The sequence below is a fragment of the Anabas testudineus genome, chromosome 7 (genome assembly GCF_900324465.2).
Source record: "Anabas testudineus chromosome 7, fAnaTes1.2, whole genome shotgun sequence".
In the NCBI taxonomy this organism is placed as follows: Eukaryota; Metazoa; Chordata; class Actinopteri; order Anabantiformes; family Anabantidae; genus Anabas; species Anabas testudineus.
The window spans coordinates 24,326,732-24,350,787 of record NC_046616.1 but is presented as its reverse complement, the minus strand read 5'-3'; the positions used below and the strand labels follow the sequence as shown (position 1 = coordinate 24,350,787).

Below are 24,056 nucleotides of genomic sequence, written 5' to 3'. Positions count from 1 at the left end.
TGGTCTTTATGTAGTGTGAGGACAATCGTGCACACTATATATTCCATAGCTTTTTACCCTAACCGTCTCATCATCTCCTACTCCTCTACTGATCTAACCCTAAGTTACACCTGATTGCAACCAGAACTCAAAAACTAAATCTCAAACATCCTCATAATGACAAAGCTGATTTTTTTCTTACGACCTTTACTTCTTAGTAAAGAAGACGTGTTTGTCAGTGCTGTAAGTTTGACTCTTAAAGTCTTGATAATCACTGCTTAATGATGAAGAGCCTCAAGTCTATTTTCATTATTCAAAGTGAGTATCAGAGCCAACAATGTCTAAGAATGTTGTGACATACTGTGAACTGAAGTGCTGTGCTGTGCTAAATTGATCTGCAGTCGTGCCTCTAAAGCAGTCTGTCAATGATAAATATGTTGGTGGTATATGCAGCCTGCGTTTGTTCTGGTCTGACTAGTTTGAGATCTTGATCAATAATAAGCTCCTGATAGCTGAGCCTGTGCAGCGGTGTCCAGCATCTTTCACGTTTCAAAAAGCCATGTTCTTATGATTCTTGAGAGTTTTGAAGATTCATGTCAGTCATAGAGAAGCTTTTGTAGCTGCTTTAGAAGAGCTGTCACAGTTAGAGTCATTGTTTAATCGATTATTAACTGTTTCTGAATAAGGCCTCAGCTGGACAGCATATTCAAACCTTGTTGATTGTGAAGCGACAGTGCTAACCACTGCATCCACCTCAAAGACTCACAAGTGATATATATTCTGTACGTCTTTTCAGCCTAGATGGGTTAACACAGTTTTCACAGACAGTACAGAATATCGGTACATTGCGTGTGTTTGTGTGCGTGCGCGTGCTGCACATAGATTATAGTGTTTAACCCAAAGGAGCAAAAGTCCAGACAGCCATAGAGAAGCAATGACTCACACACCCATAGAAATAACATAGGACATGGCATTAGGAAGGAGCATTAGGTTCAGGTTGTGTGTGTGTGGTGTATTAGAGGAAGCAGACAGTTAAATAGCATTCTATGAAGAAAAGAAGATCAGAGTCTTTTGTCTGTCTCTTGTTTTTACGAGCAATAGAGTGAGTAAGGATAAAGGAGAATGGAAAAGAAGGAGAGAAAAGGGCATTTGTACTTTCACCCGGGAGAGAAAATAAGCCAAAGGAACACAGAGCAAGATAAAGAGAGAAGAGTGTGCTGCATATTTGTGATGTGTGAATCCTCCATCGGCTCCATTAGCACTCATCCTAAGCCCATCCCTTTATCTTTCCTTCCATCCGTCCCCCGTCCCAATTCAATAAGAGGAGGAAATTACCCAGGATGCTTCGTGGCAGAGAAGACGTGGGGTGGGGGGTGGAGAAGAGTGTAAGGGGAGGATGCTGCAGACAATGAAATGGGTGAGGAGTGATACAAGAGGGAGAGGAAGAGGATGGAGAGATGGCAGGGCGGTGGCTCTCTCTGAGGAGGAGAAAGAGGTTGGGAATAGGTGGATGTGCTCGGCTGGGGGGAAAATAAAAAAGAGCAAATTTGTCTTTAATGGTGGAATGCAGGGTTGGGTGGGGGTGGTGTGCTGGAAGAGGGGATTGGGGGACCTGATGGGGGAAGGATGGAGAAAGAAGCAATTAAAAAAGGAGAATGAGGTGGTTTATTACTGTTCATGGTCTCCCCCTCTCCCTCCGTCTGCCCATTATTTCAGCGACCTCCAGAGGAAAGACATTTCATTATTTTTTGGAGGAGGGGTATGTGTGTGTGTGGGTGTGTGTGTGGGTGTGGGTGTGGGTGCGCAGAGGGGAAATAGGTTGGGGGTTGGTATGTTATAATTACTAAAAGACTTGAAAAGACAGCAGAACAGAATCATACATTTAGAGACAATATGTTGGACGAGCAGTGAAAAAGTGAGCAAACTGTGCAAAGTCTGTAGCCTGCAGACTGTTGATTCTCTCTCTCGCTGTATAAACAAATCAAAATCAAATTAATATAATATCAATTAATATCAATTAGTAATTCAGTCAACCACCTAAATGTCATCAAATCAGTGAAGACAACTAGCTGCCTGGACAGTGGGAGCTTTCCTCTAAATGAGGTCCGGCTGCACCTCCACACGTACCATCCATGGTTCCAACGTGCAACTCACCTGGACAAAAATCATTTAGTGTCTGTTCAGCTAGTCTTGAAATTTGTTGTACAGTCTAAGCGGGGATTGGTGGTGTGAAGGCATGTTGAACAAAATACAGCAAAAAGCGGTGCAAACAACAAATGGTTTATGATGTGAAGCATCCATTGAAGACAGGAAACGTGTGTGCAGAAACATGAGAAGAGTGTAACTCCTTGTTGCTCCACACTGTACGTGCCTTAGTTCCAACATGCGTTCTACACCTTTGCTCTTTTTATTCCATTGTCTTGTTTTGTTCTCTTCTGCAGTTGTTTAATGCCACCAATTGGTATTCAGCTGATTTAATGTACTGACACTAAAGTTAAATAGATTATTCACAAGAAGGAAGGAGAGGGATGCGTTACTATAACTAGCTTCATCTTGATTCACTGTTGTTTGATGGTGGAGGTAGTAGATGTGTGTGTGTGTGTGTGTGTGTGTGTGTAGGTGCATCAGATTGTGCACTATAGCTGTCCAAATTCAACAAATAATGTTGAGTTTTTAACTGTATTTGAAGCATAGCAACAATCTTCCCTCACCTTGTCCAAACCATAGACCAAATATTACAGATATATTTGATGTATCTGAGGTCTGTGTTGATGTTGAGGATACCAACAAGCCATTAAATGTTATATGCCTTAAATTACCATGACTGCAACTTACTTTCACTGCTTTACAAGTCAGCTGATTGTATAGCTAAATTTGACCTGTACATGTTGTATAGTAACCTGTCAAATTGTCTTTATGAGCCTCATTCTGACATCTGGTACTCTATATGGCTTGAAGCTGATCCAAAGTCCACATACTGTATATATTTAGTCTCCCCTCTTAGCTTGAAGCCCTCATTGTGTGTTTGCACCAGGGGCACGACCTTTACTACATTTTATCCTCTCCTCTGATGCTCTCCAGTGTATACTGTCTAATAAAGTATAAATGCCATGGAAACATCCCTGCTAGAAAAGACCTATTGATGGACTATAAGTGCACATCACATCCTATGTAAAGGGGAAGCACTGTGTCACAGCACTGCTTCCTGCACTGTTTTCATTTCTCCATGTTCTATCTTAAAAAGTTCCAGCCCAGGTGAATTTATGGGTCCTCACTTAAACCAACTTGAAATCTGCACTGGTGGTACAAAGGGATGCAAACACGCCCCCTGAATGATGCTGTACAGTAAAAAACAAACGGCCATCAGTGTAACACAATACACTTCAACAGCAGCACATATACTCCAAAATGACCGTAGTCATCCAGTCAAAAACAGAACATTATCACCTCCATGCAGCGGGAAGGTTAGATTGGTTTTATCTGTGTGCACCTGACGTCAAGAACTGAAAATCAGTAAAAATCCTGTCCTAATGACACCAGCACATATTTAGAGAAAATGGAAAAGCCATAAACTAACTTTCATAAAAACCCATACGTATTTGCACTAGTTGGACTTGAACTTGAACTTTCATATTAAAACTGCCTGTTGGTGTGTTCTGTGAGACATGAAGTGAGAAGCACACACTGTGCTCTAATTGTCTTTGCACTTTATTCTCTGGCACGGGCTCAAGTGAATTATAATGCTGCACTTTCCCCCTCTGCCCATAGGTGGCAGGTTTGTCATGTAAATGTGTGAGAGGGCACATACTGTTTTCTCTGCTCTTCTGTCACACACACACACACACACACACACACACCCACACATCAGCAGCCTCATGAGATTGTATAGTGGTTGTGTAAAAACACTTGTCTGTGGGTGATCCAGTGTAAAGGTCAGTGTATGAAGAAATAAAACCTCTGAATGAAACAGCTTTGTGTTTGTCCAAGAAATATATTAAAACAGAATCTCCAGCACAGTGTGCTCTTTAATATACTTCCTGTATGTTTCAATCCACTGGGAGGACTATTTCTGGAAATCATTGGTTCTTTTTTCATTTTTGTGCACACTTGAGGCTTTTTTTAAACATTTCCACTTCACATTTATGCAGATCACTCAGTGTTCTGTCAGCACCTGTAAATGCAGCTCTACCTGTTCAAGACTGTAAGACTCTACAGTATATTACAGTGCAGCCACCCCTCCCCCCCACACCCCTCCCTCTCTATGTGGCTGTGATGTAAGCAGCCGTGGCCCCGCCCGCTCCAGTAGCCACAGAGCGTCTTGAGGGTCCCACTGTGCGCTCTCACTGCCTCCCTGCCTCCCTGCATACAGCAGGATATACCGTCCATTGAGAGAAGCAGTCCGGACAAAACAAGCTGGGAGGTGAATGGGAAAAAAGCAAATAAAGAAAGCAGCGAAAAGCGGGCGGCGGTCGACATTCATGTTTGGAAAGCAGCGGGAGTAAAGGTAAGGAGGCGTCTTCTCTCTGCTGCTTTTTGATCCCGGGTTGTTTTGCTCCTGCACGCCGGTGAGGACCTGACAGCAGAGCTGCCTCCTCTCCTCTGCGGTCACATCACGTCGTGCTGCCGCTGCCGCTGCTGCTGCTGCTGTCGACAGGCGCTCCGATCACTTAGCATCACTGACGCCAGTTGATAAAGCGCGAGGAAGATAAGTAGTACAACGCAGCTTGAACACACTTTGCGTTATTAAGTTGCAGGGAGCGGTCCGGTTCACTGCATCGTTGTCAGTGGCTGGAAGTGGAGGAACCAAACAAAACATCAGCGCTGCTGTGTGCTGGTCATTGTGCAGCTGGACCAATCATTGTTACGCTCATTCTCATTCATGACCGTGTTGCTGCCGTAAGGCAGAGTGCAGGAGGCCAGCGTGCTGCTCACAGACGCACATTGTTCTGCTGAACAATCTGCCCGTACAGTGCGTGCCTGCGCAAGTGTGTCTGGGTCTGTTTGTGTCCGTGTGTGTGTGTGTGTGTGTGTGTGTGTGCGCGCGCGTGCGTGTGCGTGTGTGTGTGCGTGTGCGTGTGTGTGTGTGTGTAGGAGATGTGGAATGACCAAGCACTGGCACAGTGCAGAACAATCAGTGGCGCGTGCCAAACACTGTGTCGTCACAGTTGAATGGAACACTGTGACGTGTGGTGGAAGAGGTAGTAGGATCCATCTGAAGCAGTGCTTAGCTGGTAGCTCTTTGTAGAGAATGCCTTTGTCCCACCACTTTTGGGCTCAGGTGTGTTTGAGTTTGTCCCTCTGGTGATGTCCGTTCCCAGGCAGACGTTTCTCTGTAACTTATAGTGAAGGCTAAAGCATAATCTTGTGATCATTCCATATAGAGTGCTCCAAAAAATTAAAGGAACACTTTGAAAACACAGCAGATTTCAATGAGGAAAAAAATCATGCTGTATATTTATAATGATATAAACTGAGGTGCAACCTGGTGACATTGGATGAACTAAAACATAATGTCTTGGAGGTGAGCGTGAGGGTCAGTCATTGATATCAATTCCTTCATCCTCCAGGAACTTCCAGCATACTCTCTCTGCATGAGGCTGGGCATTGTTGTCACCAGGTGCAACCCATGACCCACTGCACCAGTGTAGGGTCTCATCTTGATTCCTAATGGCACTCAGGATGCTGTTGTCTAGCCTGAAGAGGTCTTTGAATCCCTCCAACTGGTCATGCTAAACGAACAGGCAGTATAACGTTCCTCACGGCCTCTCCAGATCTTTCATGTCTGTCACATGTGTTCAGGGGGAACCTGCTTTCATCTGTGAAATGCACAGGGACCTAGTGGCAGACCTGACAATTCTAGTGTTCTATGGCAAATGCCAATTGAGCTCCACGGTACCAGGCAGTGAGCACAGGGTCCACAAGGAGACGTGAGGCCCTCAGGCGACCCTCATGAAGTCTGTTTCCGATTGTTTGGTTAGAGACACTTACACCAGTGACCTGCTGCAGGTCATTTTGTAGGCTCTGACAGTGTTCATCTTTTTCTTCCTTACACAAAGGAGCAGACATCGGTCCTGTTGATGGGTTAAGGACCTTCTACGGCCCTGTCCAGCTCTCCTAGAGTAACTGCCTGAGTCTTGGAATCTTCTTTGTGCTCTTGAGACTGTGCTGGGAGACACAGATAAATCAGAGTCATCAGAAAAGATGAAGAGAGAACCCCCTCTGCTACTTAACTGACCAGATTAATATCCAAGAAGTTTAACTGACTTGATGCTAAACTCAGATTTTTTTTTTAGCAGTGTAGTTCTGGTTTATTTTCTTCTTTTTAGTGTTGATGATAATTGGCTGACAGTTTTCTGGTCCACACAGAGTGGAAAAGTTAGGGCAGCAGCAGCTTGGGAGAATGAATAGAAAGATAGTTTTGTTCACAGCCACAAAGCTGGATTCTTACAGAATTCTCTTGGAGTTTCAGCAGGAATTAGTTTTGCTGCTGCTACCCTCCACACCAAGATAAGAGGTCAGCGTTGGATTCTGGAGCTGATAAGATTTTAGTGACTTGCCCAAGGGCCCATCAGTAGGGGCAGATACTTTTAATATAGAGGCTTGGGCTAAAGCACTGTGATCACACTGTACACAGTACATTTTTCTGTGGCAAACACCTTATATAAAACTGTCAGTCTGACCAAAGTTTCTTGTGGACATTTTAAAAGCTCATGTGCTCTGGCCTTCAGGAGTCAGAAAACAGTATTATGAGAGGCCTGTGGTGAGATTCTGGGTCAATTTAATAGACAGAAAATATTGATCATAAAAAGACTGATAATTTCTGACATCTAGCTGAAATGTCTGTTTCTTCCTGCTTTCAATGCATGGAGGGATAGAGAAATGGGAGCTTGGCTTCCTTTAATGAAGCAACTCAGAAACCTACGGTTAGACTTAAGATTGATCCTGTCTGTCAAATATATACTTCCCTCTGTTACCTTTCACCTGCAACAGTGTGGTGTTGTGTAGCTCGGTGCTGACACTGAAAGATGAAATGGAACATTATGATAACATCTGTGTTTTTCAGGTGCTGATTATAGGATATCAGGTTTGGCTTATATTTTCACCAAGACACATTCCCAGTTTCCATTCAATACCTTAAAATTAACTTTCACAGCAGCCCAAAATAATAATAATAATAATAATAATAATAATAATAATAATAATAATCTTTTCTCCTTTTTTTTAGTTTTATTGTACTGAAGATTATCAATCATTGGAACTGTAGCTTGGACAAAGTAAGACATTTAAACATGTGACCTTGTCAGTGTATTTACTATTTCTTCCTTTTTTATAGACAATGTAGAAAAAGTTGGCATATAAATAAACGATAATAACAAATTTTTTGCAGCCATATTAGTATTTTTTAGAGGAAACTTCAACAGCTTCAACTCCTTTACATGCCTGTGCTTCTCTTGTGTGGTATTTAAGAGGTTAAAGTCACAAATTCTCTGTAGTGCTCCTCCCCACCATTAGCCTTTTGCCGGGGGACAGCAGGACTACCAGGATAAATCCTGCACCTGCTTAGCTCCCCTCCACTTTGCGCTGCTCTAAAATAACTTAAGTTTTCCCCTGACCTGGCCATGTGCTTGGCAGAAGGGGAGTGGAGGAAGGATAGCCTCCCAACTAATCCCTTTTTTTCTTTATCCTCTTCCCCCGCTTCAGGATGGGTTGGGTCCCTCTATTTCTGGTGCTCGCTGCATCTTGAGAATGACCTCTGTGAGTTCCCTTGCATGTTGTCTGTGTGTTATTCAGAGGTCATGAGGGTGTGACACCTGCGGTAACAGATTGCCTCTGGTCTAGAGCTGCAACCAGTGATGATTTCCATTATTAAACTGTATTGCCTCTGGGAGATGTCATCACAGTTTCTTTGAGTCAGGATGACAAATTCAAATTCAGTGTCATATGTTTGTGCATTCTTTCTTTCTCAGCTTCTCTCTAAATCTTTACATTTTTAGTTTTTATGTTTTTTTAGTGTCTCTCTTTTGTTGTTTGTATATTTTTTTTTCATATGTATTTCATTTAAACACATCCTGTTTTTTCTTTTTTCCATCCTAGCAGCAAAAGCATGCCACTCTTCCAACAATAAGTGTGAGGGATCACAGTGAAGGAGGCAGCCTGTCTCTGGCGCTTGTCTGCAGCCCTAAAATGCTTTTCCACAGTGAATCCTGCTGTTGTGTTATGTACTAGTCCTACATGACATCAGTCTTAAATTTCTATGACATACAGCACTAATTGAAGTAAGAAGTTAATAAAGTCACAATGCTCACGATTTGTAGATTTCATAAAAGTGATTTTTTTTCTCTGTGAAACTTAAATTACTAATGTAACATTAGTAGAGGTTGACTACACATATCACTGAATATGACCCAGTTATAGGAAATGTAATCTCCCACTTTTTTACTGTCATCCATTTTTCTTTTATGTGTCTCCAAATCTAACAACACAATATTTTTTCTTCATCCTGTGTTAGGTCTGAACATTTATTTTAAAGACAACTTTCCAAGTAGAAGCTAAGGCTGGTCAATGACATGCATTCAAACTTAAGATTGAATTATTTTTACTTTATAGGCATCTGTACGTGATGAGTCACCAGCAAGACTTCACCTCCGCTTCAGCTAGGTGGTAAATATAAAGGCGGTGTGTGCTGCACAGGAAGCCAACATTGGACCGAGCTCTGTATCAGTTTTTAAATGAATAGATAAAACAGCTGAAAGAGCTTCACAACATCCAGTTGCTTCCAGTATGTGTTTCGATTTTGAACCAGACTAAGTTTGCTAACCAGCAGATTTTCTCCAAATCTGATTGGATGATTGAATGTGTCTTCTCACCCTCCCCCAAACCAAATTAGCTCCAATACTTCAGCTATTGTTGTGTTTTGAGGCCCACAACACCCAGTTTTATGTTCCCTAGCAACCGCATGGTGTAATGTATGGTGTGGATGCCATGTTATCCTCAGAGTTGACTTACAACAGGACATCATCTACTGTTAGGAAAGTGTGAGTATTACGTGAAGATATTTAGTATGTAGAGCAAATTGTTGCTTTCAAATCCAAAATACTTTTTGATAAATTGCTATCACCTATTATCCAACAGTCAATTTGGGGGGGGTTCCAGTCCACAGAGCTGCAGAGTTGGGATCCTCTGCTGGTTTATCGTTTTACACAGGTTTGAACGTCATTTTCTGACTGCGCATTTGTACACATGTTGACCTCTATGGGTCTAGGTTCTACGGGAAGCCTGTCTAGATGAAAGTAGGGTTTCAGGTTTTGGTGTCTGACTACAGCTGAGCGCTGTGGTGTATATGTGTGGCAGGATGATGCAGGCCTGGTCCAGTAGTGACCTTTGCCTGAACTAATCCATGTTGTGTTTCCCTCAGATTGCTTTCTGTAGTGGAAAGGGGTAATCGTCCTGCTTGGAGCAGATTTGTGACTGGATTAAGTGTTGGACATTCCACTAATGTTGGGTATCGATGCCCCTGCTGCCTGTTAGTGAAGCAGAGTTGTTGGCTGACTAATGAGTTAAATGCCAGACCGACTACCTGATTTTTCAAGTGAATAACTGATCCAGCGATGATGCAGTGGTTGAGTTTATCGCAGGAGGACAGCCCACACACAAATCAGAAATTGAAAACATCCAAGTATTTTAATTCTCTTTTTGAGTGCTGTGTTTATCTAACGCTCTAATAGTCTCCACACCCTACTTTTTTGTTGAGGAAACTCTGTGTAGAAACCAGTGCTATAACAGTCTCAGTGTTGATTTAGCACTTTACAACAGTTAGTTCCCACTCCCATGTCCCGCTTTGTGAGTCAATGATTAGCTGAGACTTCTTAATGTGTTTAGACCTACAGTGTTGGACTGAGCACTGCTATATGAACCTGCTTATACCCTAGTTAATATTGTTTTACAGTTTATAATACTAAACATATGTGTGGGTAGTCCATGTGTTTATGGAAATGACCAGAGTTAAAATGACTATTATCATGAATGTATGCTAAACAGCATTGCAACTGAATTTGATGGTTGATAGTTAGGTTTAGGCTTGGTTCAACATTGGGTAAGGTTGTGGTCTGGCTCAATAGAGGACAATGTAAGTGACTTCAGACACAATATGTTTTATATCCATAAAATAAAGCTAGAACCTCTCTTTGAAGTGTTATTGTTGCCTGAAGGTTGATTTTCCTGCTCAGTTCACTGAGATGCAAAACACAACATCTCACGTTTTTTAACCTTTTTAAATGGTACGTCTAGGTGTTTTGAGTTGGTTCATCTAAGAGAAGCTTAGATGATTGTTCAGAGTTCCTTTACAGTAACTCTGAACAATCACTTCACAACATCGAAAAACTCAAATAATACATGGACATGACCTCAGTCACTGTGTGGATTAAACACACACATTCACACACACACATTAGTTTGTAGTGGTGTGTCTGTGTTCTAATCCTGACAACTACTCCTGATAGAGCTGTATTTCTAGTGAAACTTTACACTTCAGCATGTCATCTTGTCAACTAGATGGATGAACAGTCAGCTGAGCAGCCTGAGAGGGAGACTGCCAGCCAGTCAGCTTAAAACAAGCATTGTTCCTTAAATTCTTGCTCAGCATTTATTTAGACCATTAGTGGCTGAACCTAGTTGAAAATACACCCCACAATATTTCAGAGGCCAAGGCGATGACTTGAAATTGTTTGATTCTTTTTTAAAAGATGTTCAGTTTACAGTAAAACAGAACAAAGAGAAGTCTGTAGAGTCAGTGAAATGCACACATTTCCTCAGAACTGGCTTGTAGGACTTTTAGCAGAAACTTTCTGTAAGCAATGTGATGTATTGAAATTTCTTTGATAATTTCAAGAGGACTGTCATAGTATAAAGAACACACCACCATGTGCACACAATCTGAGTAAAACAAAGTTTTTATACACATTTTTCATGTAAACTATTGATTGATTGAGTGTATTGATATTTTCAGAACAGCTGAAATTATTAAATCCTGGATAGTTTACTTTATGCATTGTTATGACAACCTTTAGAGACTTCTGAGGAGCTGTTACATACAATAGATGGATGAGTAAACGGTCTGATGTCTGGGGTCTGAACATTTCAGTGACTGATGAAGACACTGAACATGGTTGAATGTGTAGTAGAAAGGAGCTCCTCTTCAGGAAGCTCTGATGACCAGATGCACTCTTTGACCTCTGAAATTAGATTTTGGTTGCTTCAATTGGAGATTTGGTTTCACATTAATAAGTAGAAAGAGGAAGAGAAGGACAGGCAGAGATATATTTATACGAGTTCATGTCCTTGGGCCTCGTACTTATTATTAGTGATGATATCCATTGCTATATATCAACTCTTGTATACAGATTTATTTTAAATTCATATTTTTCCACATTTATTGTATATTCTCATTGCTGTTCTAGATGTGTTTTTTAGAAACACTAAAACAGAAATAACAGAACGAATCTCACACTGAATTAGAGCATGATGCATCCAGTGATTACTTTCTCTGAAGAATTGTAATTGCAGTTGCAGCAGTTGAAAATTTAGGTTTTATTAATAAATACTTTGCAATGTTAATAGTTAATGATAAGTTAATCATTAATGAATCATTAATTAACAAACAAAGCACACTGAACTATGTTCATTGGAAAAAAATAAGTAAATTAGCATTTTAAAGAACTAAGTAAAGATGAAATCTTTACTTTAATCTTAATTATCATTAAACAACACAACAAGCTCCTGGCCTGGGAGCAGCTGCTTGTGCTGTGGAACTCCATCACATAAATTGGCACCTAGTAGCTGAACCAAATATTGCAGCTACATTCCATAAAAGTAAGGAAATCCGGTGTGTGTTTCAAAATTGGTTGCCTGTCAGCCGTATTTAAAAAAGTAAGAAAATCTAATTAGAGTCATGCAAGGGACTTTTTTCTTTTTCCAGTCTGCCTCAACCCTTAGTGAACAGCTGATTCTGATTTCTGACACTAAATATCTAAGTATAAATATGTCATCTCTCTTACACACAAAGACAAGGTCAGTATGTGGCTGTGTGCAGATTAATAGAATAGTGATCCTCCTCTGTCTCCTTCTCTCTGCCTCACTTACTCCATCTCTGTACACTCCCTCAGTACAACACACTGTAGCGGTGCCTGTCTGTCTGTGGTTATATTTCTGCCTGTGCTTCCTTGTAGTCAGGAGAGATAAGATGACAGATGTTCTGCAGCTTTAGAGTTTATGTTTCATTTAAAATTAAATTTAAAAAGGCATTTATTATTTATTGCACTAAAGTTAAATTTTTGCCCCACACCTTGTGGGTTTAGAGCTTTTCCAGGTTTGTCACAAAAGTGAAATGATTATTTAAAAGTATTCTATTTGAACCCAACCCTAACCAACTACTCCGCAACCTTAATGTGAGCATTAGTCCATTAGTCAGCATACAATTCAATTCAATTCAGTTTTATTTGTATAGCGCCAATTTACAACATAAGTTATCTCAAGGCACTTTACAGTGTTTAAGGTTTAAGACCTTACAGAAAATATTTATACAAAAAAGAGCCTTCATTACTGACAGGATACACAACATTTTTCTAACTTTTTTTTTCAATGAAGAATTGAAAAAACAAAAAAACAAAAACAAGACTACTAAATAACTTTTACGTTTTCCATCTTTCTGGGCAATAGGTAATAGGAAGAGAAAAATATAACAGCTGTATTTGAATTTTTTCCTGGTTGTTTCTCCATGGCTTAATTTTGGCCTTACAAGCATTGTGTCTTATCACGCCCTTGTTTCTCAGGCCACAAACCCAGAATGATGTAGTTTTTTTAAATCTTTGGAGCAGGGTGCGATTTGAATGAAGCACTGAGTGGTAATGAGCAGAACAGCTATGTGAGCGAGGAGCAGAAATTCTCATTGCTCCACTTCACGATGTGCACCATCATGCTTTTAAATGTAACCAGCACAGAATCCGATATCTCAGAGTAATAGGCCGGTTATGGACGTTCAAGATTAAAACTGACCAATTCCAATCTCCAGATGATCGATTGGTTCATCTTTAATCTTAACACCAGAGATGCAGACAAAATCAGTGAAGTCAGATTTGATGTAAAGTATATTGAGATGGCGATATAGAGCTCAGTTGTGCAGAATGGAAGATGGAGTTTGGTCAGTTCCATTTATCAGGGGCTATCAGTTTTATGAAGCCCCCCAATTCTGTTAATTTGCAGTCTATTAATCATGGCCGACCATCTCCTCTGCTTACTGTACAAGGCTTTATATAACCTGACAGACACATAGGACCACAACCTGCTGATGCTGACAGGCAGTCTTTGTAGCTGACCGTCTGTCTGCCTGCCAACAACGGGTTTTCTTCTTTGTATTTGTTGACAACTTTATCTTCTGGGGCACTGGGGCAGGGGCTGGATAGTGTAGTGGTAGTGGTCTCCATGCAGGAGACTGGGGTGTGAATCTGAGCTGTGGCCAACCACCAGTGCAGCACAAGATTTTATAGTATATGTGAATTTCAGTGGCAATATCCACCACCCTTTTCACAAACATACACAGATGCACACACACACACCCCTCCTCCTCATGGCTGGTTTTCTTAGCAATCAATATTCTGAAGTGGAGCTCCTCAGCCTGCACCCAGTAACCTTGCAGTGTGTGTGTGTGTGTGCGCTTGCGCGTGCTTCTCCCCAGCCGGCTTGCTTCTTATCAATATCTTCACCTCTCTCTCAGTTCAGAAATGATCCTCTCCTCTTCCCTCCAGCCCTCATCAATCTCTGTAAGAGATGGATGCAATCAGAAAAAAGATGCTGCTGTTGGGCTGGATACTCAGTGGCTGTTATGTGGACTGACTGGCAGTTAGCAGCTGACTTTTTCCTCCCATGTTATCAAGTGAAGGTCATATTGTTAAAACACAGCTTCTGTTGCTGACCGCATGTTCCAGTCCACTAACTATTATAGTATGTTGTGGTGTCATGTGTATTGACGCTGCTGCCTTTAAAGCAGGAGATGCTATCATATGATTGTGCTTAGCTGTAATAATTATGGAAGACATGGCTGACGTCCTCTGGTAAGTTACTGCCTTTCTGTGTTGGAATGTTATGCCCAAATCCTTTCTGCTAATTTGATCCAGTAGTCAACCATGGTTTTTTTCCTAAAGAGCGACTGTTGATTGTATGATATGATGATATGTGTATTTATGGAATCAGAATTCCATCAAATTATCGTCATTCTATACATTCAACTGGGTTCAAATTCAGTGGAATCTTACATACTCAACAAGAGAGAATGAGAATCTGATGGGTGTAGAATAAGAACATCTAATGAAAGCTAGGATGGTGGCTAGAGAAAACAGTAGTGATGGGGGAGGAGTTGAGAGTGGAGGAGTAAGGGGAGGAGAGTTTGTGGAGATGGAGGTTTGTTAGGAGAGGGGTGATGACAGGAGGATGGTGGAGTGAAGAGAGGGCAGCATGTGATGGGGATGGAGTTAGGGAGGGTCATGGGAAGGAGGGAAGAAGGTGAGTGATGGGTGGGGGGAGGTAGGTGGAAGGGTGCCAATTTGACAGCTCGGGGAGACGTCAGGTTCCAGCTCTGCAGCACCACTGACTGTAAAACAAAGAGACTAAGCAAACCTCAACCCCCAACCCTCCATGTGAGGAAAGAATGCCCACCTTAAATTGATTTAGTTAATGAAATTAATTTTACATTGCTCCCTGTTAGACACATGATTTCAAACATGAACAAAATGACACATTCTGGTTTCCGTTTCTCTGATCTGAGCATTAGTTGCTCTCCTCAGGTTCATCGCTTTGCTTTAGGCTGTCTTCTGTTGTTGTTGATGGGACAAAACAAGACATCATTTCGGGTCCTTGAATTTGTGTGATTGTTCACACATAAATTGCATTTTACGAAATAATTGACAGAAAAAAAATTATAAATATTAACATATCTATTTGTAGGCTTAAATAAAGGAAACTCAACGTTTGTTATTTTTTAGTTGAGCAACAAATTAAAAAAAAAGTCTGTATTTAATGAGCTAATCATCAAATATCCATCAAAAATCAAATATGGAAAATATAGACAATTGGACTGGAAATGTTTTCAGTCAACACATGTCCCCCGACTGTAATAGATCTGCTGTAATCTTTTTTAAATAATTGATTATAAATGATGTTTGTATCCTTTTGCCCCACAGACATTGTCTGTAATGATGTGTTAAAGTTGTTGTAAAGTAAACAAACAGGAGGAGGTGATGGAGGAGGCAAGAAGAGGTTGCACAGAGCAGAAAAGAATGAGGAGAGAAGGTGATAGAAGAGAGCAGGAGAAAAGGGAAGATGGATGAGAAAGGGTGTGAACGGAAGAGGAGAGATGAGCGCAGAGGGAAAGGCATGTTACCTTCCGCTTGTTCAGTAGTTAACCTGATTACCATAACAATGCCACAGGACCAGAACAGGCTGCTGTGCTCTGGGAACACATGGACATAAACACACACAAACAAAAAACAGCAACTGAGAGACTGATGCATCAAACAATCAGTCAGCCAGTGCACACACACAGCTTTTTACACACACAGACTAATGTGCAGAGGTGTGCTGCTCCACTTTCACATGCCAGCTTCTGCTGTTACAGGGTGTTGATAACATAATCACTATCTGGATTTCATTAAGATGATTTTTTTGTTTGTGGATGTGAATGAATTTATTAATAGCAGCAGACTGATCGGGAAGTGGTTTGGGCTGATACCCTTACAAGGCATTCACATACACAGTCCTGTCCCTGGTCTAGACATCAGAAACATTAATTTATTGTTAAGGTTTGGAGAAATATATTAAAAAAGTGAACTTTTCCTGTATTAAACAGCAAAGTATTTAACTGAGAATTCCAGTATCAAATATTTGTCTTAAATGGAAAAAAGTCTAAAAATATCAGCTTACATATGTCCATATATACAGCCCTGTGATGCAGAATTGATTTTCCACCATCGTCCTCTGTAGGAACAAAGACTGTGGGTGGAGAAACTATAGCTTCTAACTGAATGACTTTCCACCTGCTGCTCCTTCTCCTCTCCTACTGGTTTTCTCTTCCCCTCTCTACTTTGCCTCTTCTGCTATACTCTTATTTTTCTTCTGCTCCACTGTACACAACTTCAGCTGTTACCCTCTTTATTCCTTATTATCAACCAGAGCTGAAATTTCTCATTCCCCCACCAGCAGTTTTGTCCTTCTGCGTGCGACAGCTGCTCTGTCATTTACCAAACCTCACCTCCTGCCTGTCCTTGATTACCTATAAATTCAGTTTCTTCTCCCATTCTTCTCTCTCAACCCTTTGTGCAGTCCTTCTCTTGTTCTCCTCTGTCTTCTGCTGCTCTGGCTTGAGAGAAAATACCTATTTGTATGTATTCTGTAAGCCTTCTCCTTTGCTTTTTGGTGGACATTTGGACGTTATCTGCTCCTCTCACCTCCACTCTGGTAAAAATAGACAACATAGAAAAGTGGCTGTTAATTATTAATCTTGGGTGCACTTTACTACTTTGTACCTTTCATAATCTTCACCACAGTCATCATCATCATTACTGTCTGTGCAGTGTGGTTTTCACAACTGAGACTCGAGAAGAAGAATAAAAAAACATCTTAGTTAATACTGTATGTAGCTAGATCTACTATCAAACACTGTACGAGCAAACCCCATTTTTCAGAAAAGCTGTGACTTGGGCTGTGGTTCACCACTTTGTGCCAAAGCTAAAGAGGGGTATATAAATGGCTAAAGAGCGACTATTACACTCAACTAGTTATCATTTCATGTTTTTATTTTGAAGGGATTTGGTGGAAGTAGGAATAATTTACTAAACTGCTAAATAATCTTATTAACTAATCATAATTAATCAGTCAGAAGCAGAGGGGGGTGTAACAGATGAGCTGGGCATCACAACCATCAACTTCATGGGGAACTGTCTCCCCATAGTTTTTCCAGTAACATGGCTTTCATCTTGATAACATGATCTGATTCAGCTGTGTGTTGGTTGCAAATGGAAATGATGACAGTTAACAGAAATGAGTGTGTGTCTGTGATGGGGGAGGGCAAAAGGTATGTTAATATGCTCCTGTTGCTCAGCTCTCCCACTAATAAAGAGTGAAGATAACAATAGTGTGAGAGCTGTAGAAATTTTCTAGATCACCATTTACTTTCACATGGGATGATGCATAAACATATGAGACAAGCTGCGAAAATGCTGCAAAACGCAATTTGCAGACATGGAAAGGTGAGATAATAACATTCACATTTAGCTAGTGTTGTGTTGCACAAAAATGGGAATAAAATAAATCGAGATTCTCAGTTTCTAACACAGACGTGTGATGGAATAAACCTGTTCCACTAACCTTGCAATAGGCGAGAACAGTACCTGTAACCATGGTGACTGCACACAAAAATGCCTACATAAATATCAATTTTCTAAACATATAGATCATATTTAACATTAGTTACAGCTCTAACGCAGGGGAACCTAAGAATAGAAATGAATGTGTTAGTGTCAAGATCCCAGCATACTGGAAAGAAATGAAGATAAAAGTTTCATTGGAATACATGTAACGGTAAGTGTTACACATTTTTAGGGCTTTTTGCCTTTACTTGGTAGTATGGTAGAGAGGCAGACAGGAAATGAGGTAGAAGAGAGGGGGTATGACATGTAGCAAATGTCCTTCACCGGACACAAACCGGGGATGCTGTTATATTTTACTGTAACTGTGTGCTACCAGGGCACTCCACATGCTGGGACACTTTGAAAAGCTGATGGAAGTAGATGTGTGATGAACAAAAAAGTTAAGATCCATCTGGTCATGGGATTATACCACCCTCAGTCCATCAATTGTAAACAGCGTTTCAGACTTGGCCTGTGTTTTTACACACTATGTTTTCTTCTCTGGGTGACATTCTGGAACAAGTGGAGCCTTGTACTGTGAATGTTGTCAAATGAAAAAACAAACTAGCCTCACTGTCATAAAGCACTACAACATGACTTCTGAATCCAATTTAAAACTCCGCAAGGCTTTCTTCTGTGGTCTGACAAGGGCATAACTACATTCACATTCAGTATCACCTGAAAGCAAATCCTTTGTTCTCTTGTGCAACAGTATAAATCACATTTCTTCTGTATAATCTTTTTACTCTAGACTAGGGGTGTCAAACTCAACTGCACAGGGGGCCAAAATCCAAAACACACTTTAGGTCGCGGGCCGAACAGGATAAACATTTATTGAACATACTAAAACTTTTAAAACTTAACTTTTTTAAACATAAACCTTAAATAACTTATAATATTTTGCTCTCTATAAAAATATATCCTGTCAAAATTATACAAGTTAGAAATAAAGTAAACATTAAAAGAACAAACATTCAAATTTCTTTAAACTTCTGTCATTTTATATAAAAAATAAACTTAAATTTTAAATATCCCAAAAGATTTTGCTCTCCATAAAAATATATCCTGTCAAAATTATACAAATTCAAAATATGAACATGCTGAATAACAAAACCTGGAAATATAAATAAAAGTTGTGCTTTTCAGCAATAACAAATCAAATCATTCAGTCTTTGCTCTTCAGTCATTTTATCAGAACTGCATCTTTTTTTTGTCAACAAGTTCGTTTATATTTGGTGTGAGGTTCTGTGTTGTGGAGATTCTCAGGATGGACTGTAGGTTCTCACCAGTGAGACGACTCCTGTGGGCTGTTTTTTTAGTCTTCATCACTGAGAAGAGCTTCTCACTAAGATTTGTGCTACCAAACATAAACAAGGTTCGAGCCTCATGTGGACGGAGCTGAGACATTTCTACGGGAATGGAGTGAATAAACTGTGCAGGTCCTGCAGTGTCCTACTTTACCTTCAGTCATTAAACTGCAGCTCAATCAGCTCTATCTGAATCTGCACAGGTGAAGTTTCCACATAGATGGTAACATTCTTTTCTTGTTCGTCAAAGTCACCAAAGCTCCTTGAGAACTCAGTTTATCAGCAAAGTGCGTATTTGTGAACACCGTTGTAACGATATGGTTCAACATTACTTGGCATCATGAGGACTAGCTTCATAATAACTTGAAGCATCATAAGCTAAACTTGATTAATGCAGAATGTGTTCGGCAAGGCAGCTGAAGCGCTGCATTATGTGATCTGTAGTTTATTGTGTTACCAGCGCTTCATATCACCGGGTCATTAAAAACAATAATATAGAAATGATCTCGCGGGCCGTGAGTTTGACACATATGCTCTAGACACTTAAAATTCACTTTTGTGTGTGGCAGTGCATGTCTTCAGATGTGGCAGGATTGTTTGTAGATGTACAGTACATACATGCTTCTAGTCAATGTGAGCGTGTGTAGACATACTGCGCAGTGAGGAGTCTAATCCAGTGTGACGAGCACTGAGACTGATTGTTTGAGAAACCTCTTTAATAGACAGATATGGGTCAGGAGCCAGTTGTGGTGTATGTGTGTATGAATATAAACGTAAAAATGATTTGCAGATCAAGGTTTTCTGCTGATACAAAGAACAACCTAACACATTACCTTTATATAATTAAAACTGCATCTCACCCACAACTAGTAGTGGTTTACACCCAATTTAAAAACTCAAAAATCCTAAGTTTAATGTAACGTAAGTCTTCAAGTATAACTTTATGTACAGTCAGCTTTATGTACAGTTACTGGATGTCACTCATGTTATAAAACATTAGATAAAACTGTAAATATTAGACATATATCTACCAGAAAATACTTTTTTAATTGGAGTTGTCTTTTTATTCTCTGTGTTTTCAGTTAAATTCAAACTAAATCTCAGCTGAGATGTTGTATAAAGAACTGGATTTTTTATTCAGCCTGTGTGTAAAGGTTGTTCTCTTCTCAGTTTAAAAACTGTTGACGATTCTGTCTCAGACATTTGTCCATTGCTCAGGATGGAGTGAGGTGTAGTTAAAGTACTAGTAAGTGTGTGAAGCTACAAAATCAGAAGAACACATACCATCAGCATGCACTTACATGTCTGTCTTTTCTATGTTTCTGCATCTTTCCAAAAATTTCCTTATTTATAGGTTTAACCCAGATCTATCTTCCGACCAGACTCTTCTTCCACATTCCCCAACGCTGCATTAGTAGAGATACAGTTGCTGTGAAAGTTGTTCAATACTTAAATAAACATTATAGTTTTATTTTTTCTATTACTGTATATATAGATATATAATGCCTTACAAATCAAATGACTGTATCTGTCCAGCTTTTGACAGTTTACAGTGCACACCACTCTGCTTCTCAGTCAAACATGAATTAGCCAAAATGATCTGATGCAAATTTCTCAAAAATCAAAAAAGAAATCTCTGCTTTCCAAAGATATTCAGACGTAATTCAGTACTTTGTAGAACCATTTTGGCAGGTGATACAGCTTTTAGTCCTTTTGGCTTATGGCCAAACCTGGGTCCAGTCAGTTTATTCTAATCTCCCCGAACAATCCACTCAAACTCCATCAGATCCATGGGTAGACCACTATGTCAATTTTGTCTGAAGACATCTTTCCAATTCCTCTATAATTTACTCCATGTGTTTAAATGCAGGTCTGCCACACATTTCACATACAGCATGAGAAATACCTGTTTTTGTGCCAGTCACTGGCTGCTCTAACAGTGATTAACTCTTCACCAAAGCTTGACTTTTTTGATCTGAACGCTCAGCTTCTGGTAGCCCCTCACTAACAAACATCTTGTTTCCCACAGAGAGTGTTGCCTTTTTCATTTAAATCATTTTGCTCTTCTTTGAGTTGGGAAAAGAGAGAGGCTTTGGAGGAAAAACCTCTCAGCGCATTGTTCCTGTTAGCGAGGCCTGCAGGTGCTACAGCAGTTGGCATGTTGTGTTTGACTCCACTACCTGCCGTCTCTCTGCTTGTGTTTCTGGTTTTCTCTTGATGTTTGGGCTAAACTGGCTTCACAGCTGCTGTGGCTGCAGCATTAAATAAAGGCATTAAATATGGCTTAAACAGTGGCTTAACACTGTTTCATTTATGAGAAGGTGGCTTATCTGACTGTAGGTGGAGTTACACAGAAGGCATATTTACAGACACAATGTGTTTACTATACGCATTGTGTATAGGGATTCAGTCCCACCCCACCCCCCCTTTTTAGAAATTGTTATTTGCGCATCTACTGCCTGACATACTGACCTCAAAGTGTTTCTGTGCTACACTCAAGGAAAAACCTTGACTTTCAACACTTGCTCTGTCACTATCTGTACACACTCCACACCAAGATATCTATGCATTTTGACAGTAGTTTACTGCAAGGCTGGATAGTGTAGTGGTAAGATTGCTGCTCTCCATGTGGGAGACCTGGGTTTGAATGTGGCCATTACCAGTTCAACCACCATGGGCATTTCCCTTGTACCTTGTATCTCACTTGTAAGTTGCTTTGGATAAAAGCGTCTGTCAAATGACTGAATGTTAATGTAAATGCATTATACAGAGCGTTAAAGCTGACAGGAATGATGCATCTAATTGATTGCTCCTGTTGTTCACCTGGTTACCTGGGTAGTAAGCTGAAGAAGGCAGGAGGTGAAGCATATCGCTGATAGCTGATTATTATTTAGACTTTAAACTGAAACAACACTACAATATAAAATGTGGTGAGCTGCAGTTACTGTAAAATAATTAGACCACAGGATGCAGTTCATTTTTTCTCTGGACTTCTGCTCTTCTTTTGAATCTTGAAGAATTATATTTGTTGTCATCCAGTGGCTCTCAGGAAAGTGGTTTAGTGATGGTGGTTGTGCTGCATCCACCTCAGTGCTGCATTAAACTGTGGATCAATTGCCAGGAAAAAATTAGCAGCTGTAATACTCTACTAATACAGTTTGATTAGTGCTTTACTGTGATGTGCATGTGACGAACACATTCAGAAGTATAGAAATATGGTCTGTCTCTTGTTTTGTCTTCAGGATGAGAGTTCACTAAGCAGCGAGGAGGAGGCAGAGATGAGCGAGCCCACATGGCTAGCAGCTGATCTGGGAGCAGCATCTGACCTGAGCCCGCCAAGCCGAGGAGACAGGATGCGCCACAGTCCTCAGAACACACACAGCAAGGAGGACGATGGTAAGGAGCAGGAAAAAGTGTCAGTTTTATCTGCTCTTATTGTCATATGGCTTCTCTGCAGCTGCAGAGAAGATCAACCTTGTTTTGTTTCAGTGGAGATTACAAAATGATTCAGAAACCTGAAGTCACATAACTAAGTATGTTACAAATGAAGAATAAGTAGTTATACAAGTTGCATAGTAACAGTGTCTTATTTTGATGTATAATTACTGTAAACTAATTAGACCAAAACCATGGAGATTATCATCAACAAAATATTAAAGGTCATGAGTCAGTGGGTCTGATTTGAACAGAAAATCTGCTTGACTGCATTAATGACCTCACCTTTTGTCATTATGGGACTTTAATGTGACAATTGATGGTGAACAGAGGGAATTGTTTTTCACCCTGATTCTGATCGGAACCATTTAATTTGGTATGTGCTGATGCTAAGTTCAACCCAGTGCTGATTTACCTGCTCTAAGGTTCATTAAATATTTATACAACACATTGAAATAACAGCTGTATCCTACTTAATATGATACAGCTACTTAATACAGCTCCTGGAGGTCAGCAATAGGGAGGGAGGGAGGGAACAATATCTTCTTTTTTAATTTTGAGAGGCTTTTTAAAGGCTTCATGATAGACAAGGACTCACTGGTTAAACCATATGAATAAGCTTTAGAAGGAAATCGGAAGGAGAGGGAGTGGTGAAGCAGGGCGTGGGGAGTTGGAGAGCTAGAAAAGGTGAAAGAAAGGAACTGGCATGAGATGAGGTGGTTGGAGAGAATGGCATCATGGGAAGATGGAGGGGCAGAGGAGAGCAGCTGGAGGGAGTGAGCTCTTTGTGTGTGTGTGAGACTACAGTAGGTGGAAGAGTGTATAAGGCCTTGTCATTAAAAGGTCACTATGTTCCCTACACCTTATATAGAAGCCAGAGGAGGGTTGTAGGCGTCCAAATGCCACAACACTCAGAGTGGCTGAGACAGTTGAAGAGCTTTCCTGCTCAATTAGACTTCAGTCCATGGATACAGATTGGTGGCCAACACAGCAGCTTTGGTAACATGTTAAACATTTAGGCTGGGTTCAGGTTTATTCTGGCAGATTGCCCGGAAGCTGATCAATAATGATCAATAATATAGAAAATGGAAAACTTTGAGGGTTCTCTGGAGTCTAGAAAACGGAAACGTGTTTGTGGATTTGTGAAAACTAAAACAAGGCTCTACCGACTGCTTGGGAAAATGAAAACATGTCCTTGAGAGAACCCCAACCCTGTGAAAAACCTCACCTTGTTGTTTTGTTGGTATTTGCTTTCCATTTGCTGTATTTGCTGTCATTAAAACACTAGCTCCTGTGTGTCGACATCACAAAACATAGTTTTATTATCATTTATTTAAATGAGTGCAAGAACTCTTTGTTTTCCAATTTCATTTGATTTTAATAGAGCTTTGCAATTTCTATCATTCTGTTCCCTCCTCTCCTTGAGCTGTGAATAGGCGTCTGAGAGCAGTGCTGGTCACAACTTCTGCTGTTGCTATGAAACTTGTTTGAAATGCAAAGATCTCTAAAGTGAAAGCTGAAATAAAAAAAAATCTGTCATTTATTGCTGGGTTCTCTCTGTGCTAAAAGCCCACTAAACTCTCAGCGCTGTGAAGAACTCAGTGGTGGCAGCTGCCTCAGTTTGAACGCACAGCCAAAGAGCTTGCGGTTGATCTGGCTCCCAGAGTTAATATCAGGTGGGTGTTTTCCCAACCAGCAAGCTGTCAGGGCATTTAACTGGAGTAGGCAGCTTATTTCAGCACAGCAGATGGTACACACACGCACACGCACACACACACACACACACACACACACACACACACACACACACACACACACACACACCCACACCCATACACCCATGTCCAGCTCAGAACCAGCAAGTAAATCACTTTTAAGAGCT

At 40.5% G+C, this 24,056-nt stretch overlaps 1 protein-coding gene across 3 annotated transcripts in view; it reads left to right on the top strand.

The window, feature by feature from the left end:
• The window catches only part of LOC113167307 (nucleolar protein 4-like), a 109,906-nt gene that overhangs the window by 36,004 nt on the left and 49,846 nt on the right, over positions 1-24,056 (top strand). For all 3 annotated transcript variants that reach the window (XM_026367810.1, XM_026367809.1, XM_026367811.1), the window contains one exon: positions 21,982-22,135. In XM_026367810.1, the coding sequence (XP_026223595.1) occupies positions 21,982-22,135 (154 nt within the window). The remainder of the gene's footprint in view (positions 1-21,981; positions 22,136-24,056) is intronic.